This window comes from Nothobranchius furzeri, chromosome 16, assembly GCF_043380555.1.
Source record: "Nothobranchius furzeri strain GRZ-AD chromosome 16, NfurGRZ-RIMD1, whole genome shotgun sequence".
Lineage (NCBI taxonomy): Eukaryota > Metazoa > Chordata > Actinopteri > Cyprinodontiformes > Nothobranchiidae > Nothobranchius > Nothobranchius furzeri.
In genome coordinates, this window is record NC_091756.1 from 61,281,979 (window position 1) to 61,294,165 (window position 12,187).

Below are 12,187 nucleotides of genomic sequence, written 5' to 3' on the forward strand. Positions count from 1 at the left end.
GGCCCGACATGGACATTCTTGGTTCTGGGTTTGATCTGGTACGGCTAAATGCAGCAGCATTTTGTTTATAATCAGTTTCAGTTGCACTTTCTGCTTGTTGAGCAAATAAATGAAGCTTTAAGAAGCTTTATTTCTGGAATGTATTTATTATCATTGTCATTAAATTGATGTTGGACAGATGACTTGATTATGACTTGAAAATTCAAAGTTAAGGACTTGGACTTACACATCATTGACTTTGGACTCAACTTGGTTGTCTTTGACTTGGAATTGACTCGAGACTTGACTGGAAAGACTTGTGACTTAATTGTGACTTGCAAAGCAGTGACTTGGTCACACCTCTGCTAGTCAGTGACTCGATGCAATCTGCTGGATTCCTTATATAGGAAACTTTTTACTGATTGGCTTAATGAACTGACCTGTATTGGAATGTTTACTGTGTGAAGTTGCTTGAGACGACTCTGACCCCGGGTTTCCACCGGAGCCGTCAGCAGCACGTTACTGCAGCAGCACGTCTTGCTCGCGTAAGCTGCTGCTTGGCCCTTCCCACGAGACGCGAAGCAGCAGGGGAGCTGCTGTCACCGACCGAGCACGAAGTCACACGAGTGACTTCGTCAGTAAACACAACAACAAGCAGGAGAAAACTACAACATGGTTTGTGTTTTATGTTCTGTCCGTTTTATAATCGCCAATACGGACCTGAAAAACAAAGGAGACCGCTAGCTAGGTGATAACTTCTCACGGGGCCGCACAGTTAGTAATCTCTTTTAAAGTAAAGCGACGGGAAGGCAGTACGTTCTTTAATCTGAAAATCTCGGGAGCTTCTCTCCATTTCCGCGTCCGATTTCCTGTCTTTCCTTCCCCAAAAATGTCGAACTTGACCCGTTTCAGAGGCGTCGCGCGTAGAAAATAGAACCGGCGCGTAAAGGCCGCGACATGCAGGCCATACTCTAGACCTTGTGTTTTCCCTTGATCTGAATATTTCCAATCTTTGTGTGAAGGATGTCCACATGAGTGACCATAGCTGTGTTTTATTTGATTTACACTTTAATCTTGAGTCTACGCCTTCTGTGGTCATCCCACAAAGGCGCATTATTTCAGAGAATACAGCAGCTAGATTCATTGAGATGTTTGACTCCAATTTGTTTTTGGAATCTCAGGATGTGGACAGCCTTATTCACAGCCTAAATAGTCGCTGTAAATCCATTTTGGATGTGGTTGCTCCTTTTAAATCTAACAGGGTAACTCGGAAACCATTTTCTCCTTGGATAAATGACAGCATTCAGAACTTTAAAAGACTGTGCAGGAAAACGGAACGCATGTGGAAGTCCACTAAACTCGAGGTCCATAGGCTGTACCTTAAGGACCTTATGCTTTCTCTAAATGAGCTGATAAAAAAATCCAGGTCTGAATACTTCCGCAAACTGATTATCCAAAACAAGAAAAAACCACAAGTTTTATTTGACACTATTAGCTCTATTGTGGCTCCTGCTGCGCCTCTTACACCTGTTTTCAACAAAGCAGATGCAAACAAATTCCTTAATTACTTTGTTGATAAAATTCAAAATATCAAAGACAAACTCCCATCTTTTCAGTCATGTAATGATGATATTGATGAACTCCCTGCGCACGCGTGGTCCTCTTTCTCACCTGTAACACAGGATGATATTTTAGCTTTGGTAACCACAATGAAGCCCTCTTTTTGCCTGGCTGATGTCTTACCTTGTAAACTCCTTTCAAAAGTATTTGATGCCATTGGTCCCTGGGTTACCAGAATGTTTAACCTGTCCCTTTCTTCTGGCGTTTTCCCTAGCTGTTTTAAACATGCTTTTGTGGAACCCCTACTCAAAAAATCTAATCTGGATCCAACAGATCCTAAAAATTTTAGACCGATATCAAAACTCCCTTTCCTGTCCAAAGTCTTAGAGAAAGTGGTATCTGAACAACTGGTTTCCTTCTTACAGGATCGCAATATCTTTGACAGGTTTCAGTCCGGTTTCCGTAAGCACCACTCTACGGAAACTGCGCTGCTTAAAGTGTCCAATGACATCTTGATGTCCGCAGACGCTGGGAAATGCACGGTCCTAGTTTTACTAGACCTTTCGTCCGCATTCGACACGGTTAACCATGAGATCTTGCTGAGTAGGCTCCGCGAGTTGGTTGGGTTGTCAGGTTCTGTCCTGGCGTGGTTTACATCCTATTTATCCGGGAGAAGCCTAAGTGTCTCAGTCAACCAGATCCTGTCTGACCCAACTGATCTACGGTGTGGAGTACCCCAGGGCTCAGTTTTGGGCCCGATTTTGTTCTTGTTGTACATCCTTCCTTTAGGAAACCTAATCCAGGAGTTTGCCGATGATGTTTCCTATCATCTCTTTGCTGATGATCTTCAGCTGTATTGTTCTTTCAAGCCTTCTGACGTTAAAAAATTGCATTCTTTATTATCATGTTTTGAGCGAATCAAACAGTGGCTCGGTGCAAATGCCTTACGGCTGAACTCAGACAAAACTGAAGTACTGGTGATTGCCCCCGATGATGCTGCTCCAGGGATTCACCAGCAGTTAGGTGATCTGAGCTTGTCTGTAAAACCTACCCTTAGAAACCTTGGCGTTTTCTTTGACAAGGGAATGTCTCTTGAACATCACGCAAAGCAGTTAACTAGAAACTGTTTTTACCACTTGAGACAAATTTCTAAACTCAGAACAATGGTGTCTAAAGCTGATCTTGAGTTGATTATTCACGCGTTTACATCATCCCGTTTAGACTACTGTAATAGTTTATTTTCTTGTCTAAACAAAAAAGAGCTGTCCCGCTTACAACAAGTCCAGAATTGTGCAGCTAGAATTCTGACCCGTGACAACAGAAGGGCCCACATTACCCCCATTTTAAAAGCTCTTCATTGGCTTCCTATCACATTTCGCATAAATTTTAAAATTCTTGTGCTGACTTTCAGAGCGCTGCATGGTCTGGCTCCATTGTATGTTCGAGACATGCTCTGCCCTTACACGCCTTCTCGCAGGCTGAGATCTATGGATCAAAACCTTTTAATGGTCCCACGTACTCAGTTCAGGACACGAGGAGATCGCTCATTCCAGGCCGTCGCTCCTAGGCTCTGGAATGAGCTACCTCTGTCTTTACGCTCAATCGACTCAGTTGATGTTTTTAAGAGCAATCTTAAAACCCATTTGTTTCTCCAGGCATTTTAAACTTAGTCTCATTCAGATTGGTTTTATTTGACACTATGTATATTGTGGCTGTATTTTACTGTATTTATATGTTGTTGCCTTTTAACTTGTGAAGCACTTTGTGACCTTTTTGTCTGTGAGAGGTGCTATACAAATAAAGTTACTTACTACTTACTTACTTACTCCTGAGACGCGGCCGACTCGCGCTGCTGACGGCTCCGGTGGAAAAGGTTCTGTTGACCACAGCGGTTCCTATCAGCAGCTGTGACGTGCTGCTGCAGTAACGTGCTGCTGACGGCTCCGGTGGAAAAGGTTCTGTTGACCACAGCGGTTCCTATCAGCAGCTGTGACGTGCTGCTGCAGTAACGTGCTGCTGACGGCTCCTGTGGAAAGCCGGGGTTATGATTTGGCGCTATATGAACAAAATTGAATTTGATTTGGTGTAAACAAGACACTTTAGATGAAACTTCCAACAGTATAATAAAGTGGAACTGCTTTCTCCGTGTTCATATATGTGACTGTTGGTCTGTTTCCATAATAATGTCATCATGCTCTAATTAGAATAGAACACTTTTATTATCATTGCACGCAGCAACATTGCCCTGCCTTTCCGTTTTCAGGCTCAGGGTGTTTTTAAACAAACTGGGACTAAAAAATTACTTCTTATTTTTCTTGTCTTCCACAGACGTTTCTCAGAAAACCTTTCGTACGAGCACATCATCTCTAACTAAAGAGTCCATTCGCCTTGGGATTATTTCAATAGTTCCACTGAGAGTTTAAAAGGACCAAGATCATTCCGTAAATTAATTCATTCACCTGACCTGGTGTTTTGGGATCATGTTGTTCTTAAACCTTCACCGGACTAACTGACCCAGACCATGACACTGCCCCCACAGGCTTTCACACCCGCCACCAGGCATGATGGGAGCATCTGCTGGTCTTTGTTCCCTCAGCACAGTATCCTTCAGTCTAAACTCACCAGATCACATGGCCTCTTCCCATCACTTCAGAGTTTAGTTTTTATGATTTTTATCTGTTAAACCTTTCAGATAAAGCCCGTTTTTTAAGGGTTCACTAGGGCTGTAGCGAAGCCTCGACGAAGTCGACGGCTCGATTCTAAAAATTTGTCGACGTCAGATCCGGAAGTCGACGCACCGCGCCCACTTGTTGCATCCCCAGGAGTTTGTAAATAGAGGAGGAATCTGCCTGTTTTTCCTCTAGTTCGCCCTCTTCTCCGCCTTCACTAACATCTCCGCCAAATACCGAAGACCCGGAACAACGTCCGTCCACTACTAGATTATTTTCCTGTTTTTCCCCTTCGTCTCCCGGCAACGGACAACAACTTCCGGGGTCAGATGCGCTGCTCCGTCTCTATCGCAGATGTAGAAAATCACCGGGAGCGTTTCTCCCTTCATTAAGGAGCTTCTTTCAGACATGAGGAGAGCTGTTTTGGTGGTAGCAGTCTCTCCTCCGTGCTGGTCTGTTTGCTGCCGGGTGTTTTTGGTTTATTTAAACTTGGTTACTTGAACTTAACGTTGGTAAAGCTACTGTTAGCATCTTCGCTAACAGCTTCTTGCATTGGGATAAGCTGTTACGTTTTGGTTTAGAGTTCATCTTTTTTGTGGTGCAGATCTCCCTTTTATTACATTTAGAGTGTTGTGGGTTGTCGGTTTAGTGTAAAATATTACCTGAGTTTGGTTTAACCCGTAAGACCACTCGCCTCACGCACATAAGTGACCAAAACAAAGCAGCATGGAGACACTCCATCTTCTACCACCTCTCAGGCAGCAGCCTGCACTCCCAAGTTCTACACGTCACCAGAACATAACCAACTGCAACACAATAAAAGCATGGAAGGCCTGTAGTGTTTATTCTCTTACAGTAAGAATTTATCAATTTTTTTGAGGAATTTATTTGAGATTTTCTGGTTTTTGTTAATTGTGCAATAGAAAAATAATCATTAGATTAATTTTCTAAATAGTCATTAGAATAGTCGACTATTCGATAAAATAATCGTCAGAATAATCGTTTTAAAAATAATCGTTTACCCCCAGCCCTAGGGTTCACACTGTTAAGCATTGAGAAGAACAAAGAAGCTGATCACATCAACATGCATAAACATATAAATCACTGCAGGACTTTTCCAGTGGAAGCCCCTCTCGTTAAATTCAGGTGTAGACTGGTGTAACACGTGTCACAGAAGGGTTTGGAAAACATGCTTTCTGGACCACAGGACACTTTGTTGTTGTTAAGCACGGGGGGGGGGGGGGGGGGGGGGGGGAACGAGATGTGTTGGTGTAGCAAACATGATGCCACCCACTGGTGTTAGGGGATATTTTGAGCAGTCTACTTCATTATTTTGGTCATAGCCGTAAAGCTTAAAAACATGAAGGTTAGAGAGAAGCAAAGTAACCTCACTCAGAGAAACATGAATTCATTTTCTTTAAGGAGCCTTTCTTTTACTGGCATCAGATCGTTGGCCTCCTGTCAGCAGGACTAAAATGTGTAGTTTAGGACTGAGTTGTGACATCTAGTGAGATGTTTTATGTTTTGTACAGCATGCTTATGGTTTTATTGGCATGAGGCGAATGTTTGACCTTTGACCTTAAACTAGTCATACCTGCTGGAAAACCCCTCTAAAGTAGCTGCTGTAAAACACAAGTCTATAAAGCTTTATTACCAATTGTTATAAACACTCAGTTGCACTTCTTTATACAGTTTAGGGTCGGTTCTTCTCACAGAACTGTATGCAACCAAACCTACTTTAGTGTAAAGTTAGCTCTTTATAAATCTGAGCTTGTGTGTTTTTGCTGCCAATAGGGGGCAGTATTTTTGTGTTGGCGTAAGACCTTATATCAAAGGATGGCCATTAGGGTCAAAAAGCCCTGGGGAGTGAAAACTTTAGCTAAATAACAAGCACATCAGACTCCCTTTCATCACTGGCAACAAGTGAAGAGGTAAATGTTTAAAACAACATTTAAGAATGAAAAAGGTTTTGTAATCGTTTGTTACCAATCATTAAACGCATTTTGTCCTCACGGGCTCCAATAAAAGGAAGCATGACCTCTAATTTGGCATCACCCAGAGACTTAGACCCACTCCCATGTATTTCACACCTGCTTTTTATGGTTATTTGTTACGAAGCCGCCAATATTTGTCAACAACTGGGCATCATTTCATTCATTTTCAATAACATTTTGATGGATATTTCCCAGGGATGTGTATTTTTGAAATTCTGGCGATACGATACACATCACGATACAGGGGAGACGATACGATAAATCACGATATATTGCGATACATTCAGTCAGACGTTACAAACAATTTATTTTACTGAATTTATTGTAAGAATGTTCAGTAAACAGTCCAAACTGATACATAACATGTTTAACATGAGGTATCTGAACCATGAGGGAGGGATGTACATTTCAATGGTGGAAACAAAACCCACTGCACACTGCTGCCAACTAGCGGGAGGTGATTGAATTGCACAAAACAAAAAGAAAATACACAAATGTTTGCATGTAAATTCTTTCAAGAATTAGATACACGGCTTTTGAATACCAATGTAATAATTACAGGGGAAAAATCACGATATATTGTCATATCGATATTTCCGATAAACAGCTTTTGAGTATCGATATAATATTGCTGGAAAAAAATATCACGATATATTGCCATATCGATATTTTCTTACATCCCTAATATTTCCAGAGATTAATGGTAAAAATGACCCATTATCTCTTTAAAGATTTTGTTTGTCCTACTTGATTGACCCTTTTAAAGCAATAAAAGTGAGAGAATCTACTTGTCAGGGTCCATTAAATCAGCCGACACTTTCCCTCAGGAAGTCTGGTGGTCGGTGTTTTAACTCAGTTCACCAACAAGTCGGTGTCCGTTATTCTGTCCACATGAAACCAAACAACAACAGCGCTGTACTCCATCCTTCATAAGACCCTTGTTAGATATTCCTGAGCTGCCTTCAGTATGGTGTAGCTAATTCACTCAGCATGGCCTGGCACTGACCACCACATTCTGTGAGGGTAGGAGACACACACACACGCACACACACACACACACATGCGCGCACACGCAGGCAGAGTCAGATCATCTGTAAATCTGGCCCAGTCTGAGTTCAGTGTGCCAGGACATAAATTGCGTGTGGTCTCGCTGAACTCCAGCCTGCCTCATGTCAGCTCGGCTTGGCTGTGTGTGAGAGGAGAGAACAGATAGGTGTAAAATCTGTGTTGATAGTGTTGGCGGGGCTGGTGAGCAGCTTCATCCTAACTATATGTTCCGCTACGCCACATTCCTCCAGTGTTTTATTTTCTCAAACATGCATCAGATGTGTTTAAACAACATCGGATGTTGGGGAGTGGAAACTGATTTATTTGTTTGCTTCTTGAGAAGGGAGCAGAGGAAGGGAGAACGGCTTCATTTTTGACCCATCACTGTTGTTCTCGTTATGTGACTTCATTACTGGTTAATTTAATCACAATTCTCGTGAAATATCTCAGTATTATATGTGACTCGTTTTAAAAGCTGTTTTACAGAAATGTTTTGATTGTAGAGAAGATGTTCTTACATTTAATTAGAAACCATAATGTGAAATATCATGAAATATGAGGTCACCTTAATGGATCTCTGAGTAAATTTAACCAGAAGATCGGATCTTTTTATTGCAGGGATTGCGCAACACTTCGTATCAACTTCAAGAAAGAGAGAGTCAGGTTTAAAAAGTTAAAAGATTTATTTCTAAACAAATTAAACAAGACTAACTTTAAACACTATGTGATGATGAACTAAGGTGGAGTAAGACTGAGGATGGTGTGTGTGTGAAATATGTTCAGAACCAGCAAACCCAGAGAAACAATTAGTTCTGATGGGAGTGAAATGGTGTTTCGCTCCAAGCTTTGGTTTGGAGATTATAACACACACTGAGACGCCATCTGTCGGTCTACGTACCCAGCGGAAGTCCCCGTTTAGATCAGGAGGTGTCGAGGTCCAGCTTGGACCTTGTCTGGAACCGAAGCCTGTAGCAAAGCCGCAGTTACCAACCAGTCCCGTCTAGAGATACTCCCAGGTCACGACAGTTTATTGGCATCAGCGAGACCCTGAAGGGGTCGATGGTTCAGCTTTTATTCTGAAGGAATCGTTGCAGCTGGTGGAACATGCAACAGATTTAATTCAGCTTGTCGTTCGGTTCTTTCGGCTTTAAGAGGAAAGTTACGGATTGGCCACTCCGATAACTTCTTAAGAACGCTTGGAACTCAAGTTAAGATGACGTGGGGCGTAGTTTTATAATAGTTTAGATCTGGAAGGTTCTGATTGGATCAGAAAAAGGAAATGTGTCATGTGATTTTTAACATTACGTGTGATCAGTCTAGTGTCTAGTTTAAAGTTATATTACTTATTAAAATACTATCATAGGATTATAATATCAAGAATTAATATTCTCATTTCACAGATTGATTGAACATTAGCTTCACGTGATTATTTGGACTAACCGACGTTATTTAATTATTATTTAAAGAGAAAAGTTCTGTTTCTATAAGAATTCTTCTTTCTTGTGCTGTCCGAGGAAGCGACAGCTTAGATAAGAGCAAAGAGCACGAGTGGCCTTGGCCCGTATCTTGTAGATTAGGCTTGTGTCAGAAACTTATGGTTTTGCTTGGGCAGAGCAAATGGAGCCTTTTAGGTCAAAGATGGACAATTCATCACGCTACATGATTTATTTTAACAAATAGAGTTTGATTTAATCCGGCTGGAAAGTAATAAACATTTCAGAAGTGGATGGCGTGACATCAAAAGCGTAGCGCACGGGTTTTCTCATTTGTTTGTCATCACACCTCGGTTTCACAGACAGCTGCGTCAAATGCCATCATGGAGCCTGTTACCTAAGACGCCGTGCTGGACCGTGCAGGTCGTTTTTGGTAATCTGGGAGCACTTTGTAGCCAAAAGGAAACAGTTTAGAGCAAGAAAAGAGAGCCACAATTGACTTTAATGCACTTCACTCACCCCTCGGTTCAGCAGGAGGCTGTCTGACCTAAATTCACTTTACCTCATCTGCCTAGACATTTGTTTAGCCTTCTGGGCAAACACTTACACAAATGTATGAAGGAGAGAGAGGGGTGGGGGGAGAGAGAACACATATGCTGGAATATATCACATCTAGTGAAGGAAGAAGCAGCTCGGTGCGGACATGTGCAGACGTCTACAGCCCTCTAGTGGCGTGCAGAGGACCTGGATGTCTGAAGGAGAGGGCATGAACTGATTAGTGGTGAGTTCCCCAAACTGGGAGTGGAAGTTAACTCCAGCCAGAGACCAGAACACGTGTACAGCCTCTGTGCGGATGTCAGGCTAATGCTAACCAATCCCAAGCAAAGAGGAAGTCGAAGCAAAAACAACAGGAACTTAGCTGAATGACTGAATTGAGGTCATAGAATTTTATCGTCTTTGGAAAAAAGAGAGAAATTTTGTCTTTTGAGTAGCGAACTCATTACAGTGGCCCGGAGGAACTGTGTGCTGTGAAATCATATGCTCTAGTTAAGCTAAACAAGGGCAAGGTATTCCCACGTGAAGGCCAGATGAGAATAAGGAAGCAGGAATGCAGGCGGATGAGTTGAGGAAGGTTTTAATGCTGCTTGGCCCTCGTGTCTTATTCTGATTCTCAGGTTGCAAATATGCACCCCCGCCCCTCCTTCTCCCAAATATCTTTCTACCTCTTGTGTGTGTGTGTGTGTGTGTGTGTGTGTGTGTGTGTGTGTGTGTGTGTGTGTGTGTGTGTGTGTGTGTGTGTGTGTGTGTGTGTGTGTGTGTGTGTGTGTGTGTGTGTGTGTGTGTGTGTGTGTGTGTGTGTGTGTGCATGCAAGAGAGAGCAGCAAACCTCAAGGGTTCGACGCAGCGAGCTCATTAAAGGCTTTATTCCACTTCCAGGATCGCGCAGGATTGCAATATGGACATTGTTTATACACAAATGTTGCCCAGGGAATAATGTTTATTTCTATTACCGTCTTAGAGGAGAGGGGAGGAGGGGGAATGCAGAGCTTGTCTGCACACATTGCTTTTCATGAAATACTGCCTCTGCGGGAGTGCTTTGAAGAAACGGCCGTTTTTCAAACCACTTTCTTCTCCAGCCTGGAGTCATACATCAGCTGCTCCCCTCTCCTGCCCTCTCGCCCTCCGTCGTGTTGAGAATCAGATCAGGAGCTGACCTCATCCTGTGGAAAAGCATCCCTGCTCATTAGCATGTGAACTCTAACTGCGTAGTGTGTGAGACAAGGAGAAGGCCGGGAGTTTTACCTCGGCCGGGCAGTCACAGAAGTGTCATCTTAAACGGCAGGGCCCGCCGGCGCATCTGGGAGGCAGCGGATGACGCAGTGCAGTGTTGCTACACACCCCGAGCCATGTTTGGAAACACCGAGGCAGCTTGCTTCTACGGCGGGGGCCAATGGGAGCAACTGAACCGTGCACTCTTTAGTCCAGCGAAGCGCAGAATGAGAGGAGAGGGAGGGTGGAAGGGGGAGGCAAAGGAGATCCAGGAAATGCCTGAGCGCGAGTCAGCAGCAGCAGCAGAGCCCATCGGCTCGCGCACAGCCTCATCGATCACCCGTACATGATAAATTCATCCCTCTGTAATGGCACCGCCGTTTCTAGAGGCTCTGGTTATTTATGAAATATTGAAATAACAAATGGCGTCTCTCTGCTGATATTAAGAGGAGAGATGCCACAGATAAGTCAGGGGGGAGGCAGTAGCCACATTCCCCTGCGGGCAGTCGGCCCAGTCGCCTGGCTGTAGAAATCCTGCAGTCATCACAAAGTGGAAATATTTACTGCACACACTCTTGCATGAGGCAGGATGGAGTGTGGGAGAGGGCCGCTGAAAAATGGTTGTTTGTGTTTGGGGGGTGGGGGTGGGCGCTAATCAGATCCCTTTAGCTTCAGAGGCATTCGAGGACAACTCCGCTGGAGGGCAGGTCTGAAGTTTGGAATTTTTTTTACAAAGGCCTAGAATTTGGAACAAAGTGGAACGCTGGCTGGGAGTAGTCTCACATCACATGCTCACATTTAGAGGAATAGCCGGAAAACGTCCTTTAATGAGTCTTATTGACATAAAATACGTGTCGTAACTCAAACTTCGAATGTTTGTGTGTCCAGAACACCCTGGAGACCTGCAACGTCTGCAGTAAGCCCATCATGGAGCGCATCCTGCGGGCAACAGGAAAGGCCTATCACCCTCACTGCTTCACCTGCGTGGTGTGCCACCGCAGCCTGGATGGAATCCCCTTCACCGTGGACGCCTCCAACCACATCCACTGCATCGAGGACTTTCACAAGTAAGGACCCAGACTGGTCATTGCAGTTTAACCTTCTCCAGTCAAACACGTTTACTTCAACCTCGCATCACCAAAAACGATCCCTTCGATCAAGACTCTTCACTCATGGGTTGTTTATTGTGCTTATGGTGAAGATAAGGATGTCCAAACGTTTCAAGATGTGGGCAAAAAAGATCACATCAAACCAAGTTTATATTTTTTATAAAATAATGCATTTAGTAAAGCTCAGAAATGCTTCAAATAGACACTTTTATGCCAGATTGAACCTAAGATCGTATTTTATTGAGAAAAGCGGTTCTTACAGCTGTTGGGTAGCCTGACAAACCTTCCTATATGTGTGAATGTGTAATTTTACTCCAACCCATAGAGAGAGCTTGGTCGTGGGGGCGAAATCCACCGTTGTCTCTCAAACTGTCTCTGAACAGTGCTAGAACCAATCAGAACAATGAACAACATGACATACTCGTTCAGAGTTGTAATAAAATTATTTTCTGGACCGATCAGCTTCAGGTGGGTTTTTTCAGGCCGCGTCTACACTATTTCAGGTACTAGCTGTGGTTTTTAATTTTAATCATTTTGTTTGTGTTTATAAAAACATTTCAGATCACGTTATTCTAAAAAATGCTGAAATACACACACATCAAAATACAGAGAAAGAACATTCAGAG

The 12,187-nt window shown here is 43.3% G+C and overlaps 1 protein-coding gene across 5 annotated transcripts in view; it reads left to right on the forward strand.

Annotated features, from left to right (window-relative positions):
• Nucleotides 1–12,187, forward strand: part of lpp (LIM domain containing preferred translocation partner in lipoma) — a 275,115-nt gene that overhangs the window by 244,694 nt on the left and 18,234 nt on the right. For all 5 annotated transcript variants that reach the window (XM_015962371.3, XM_015962372.3, XM_015962374.3 and 2 more), the window contains one exon: nt 11,341–11,519. In XM_015962371.3, coding sequence (XP_015817857.3) covers nt 11,341–11,519 — 179 coding nt within the window. The remainder of the gene's footprint in view (nt 1–11,340; nt 11,520–12,187) is intronic.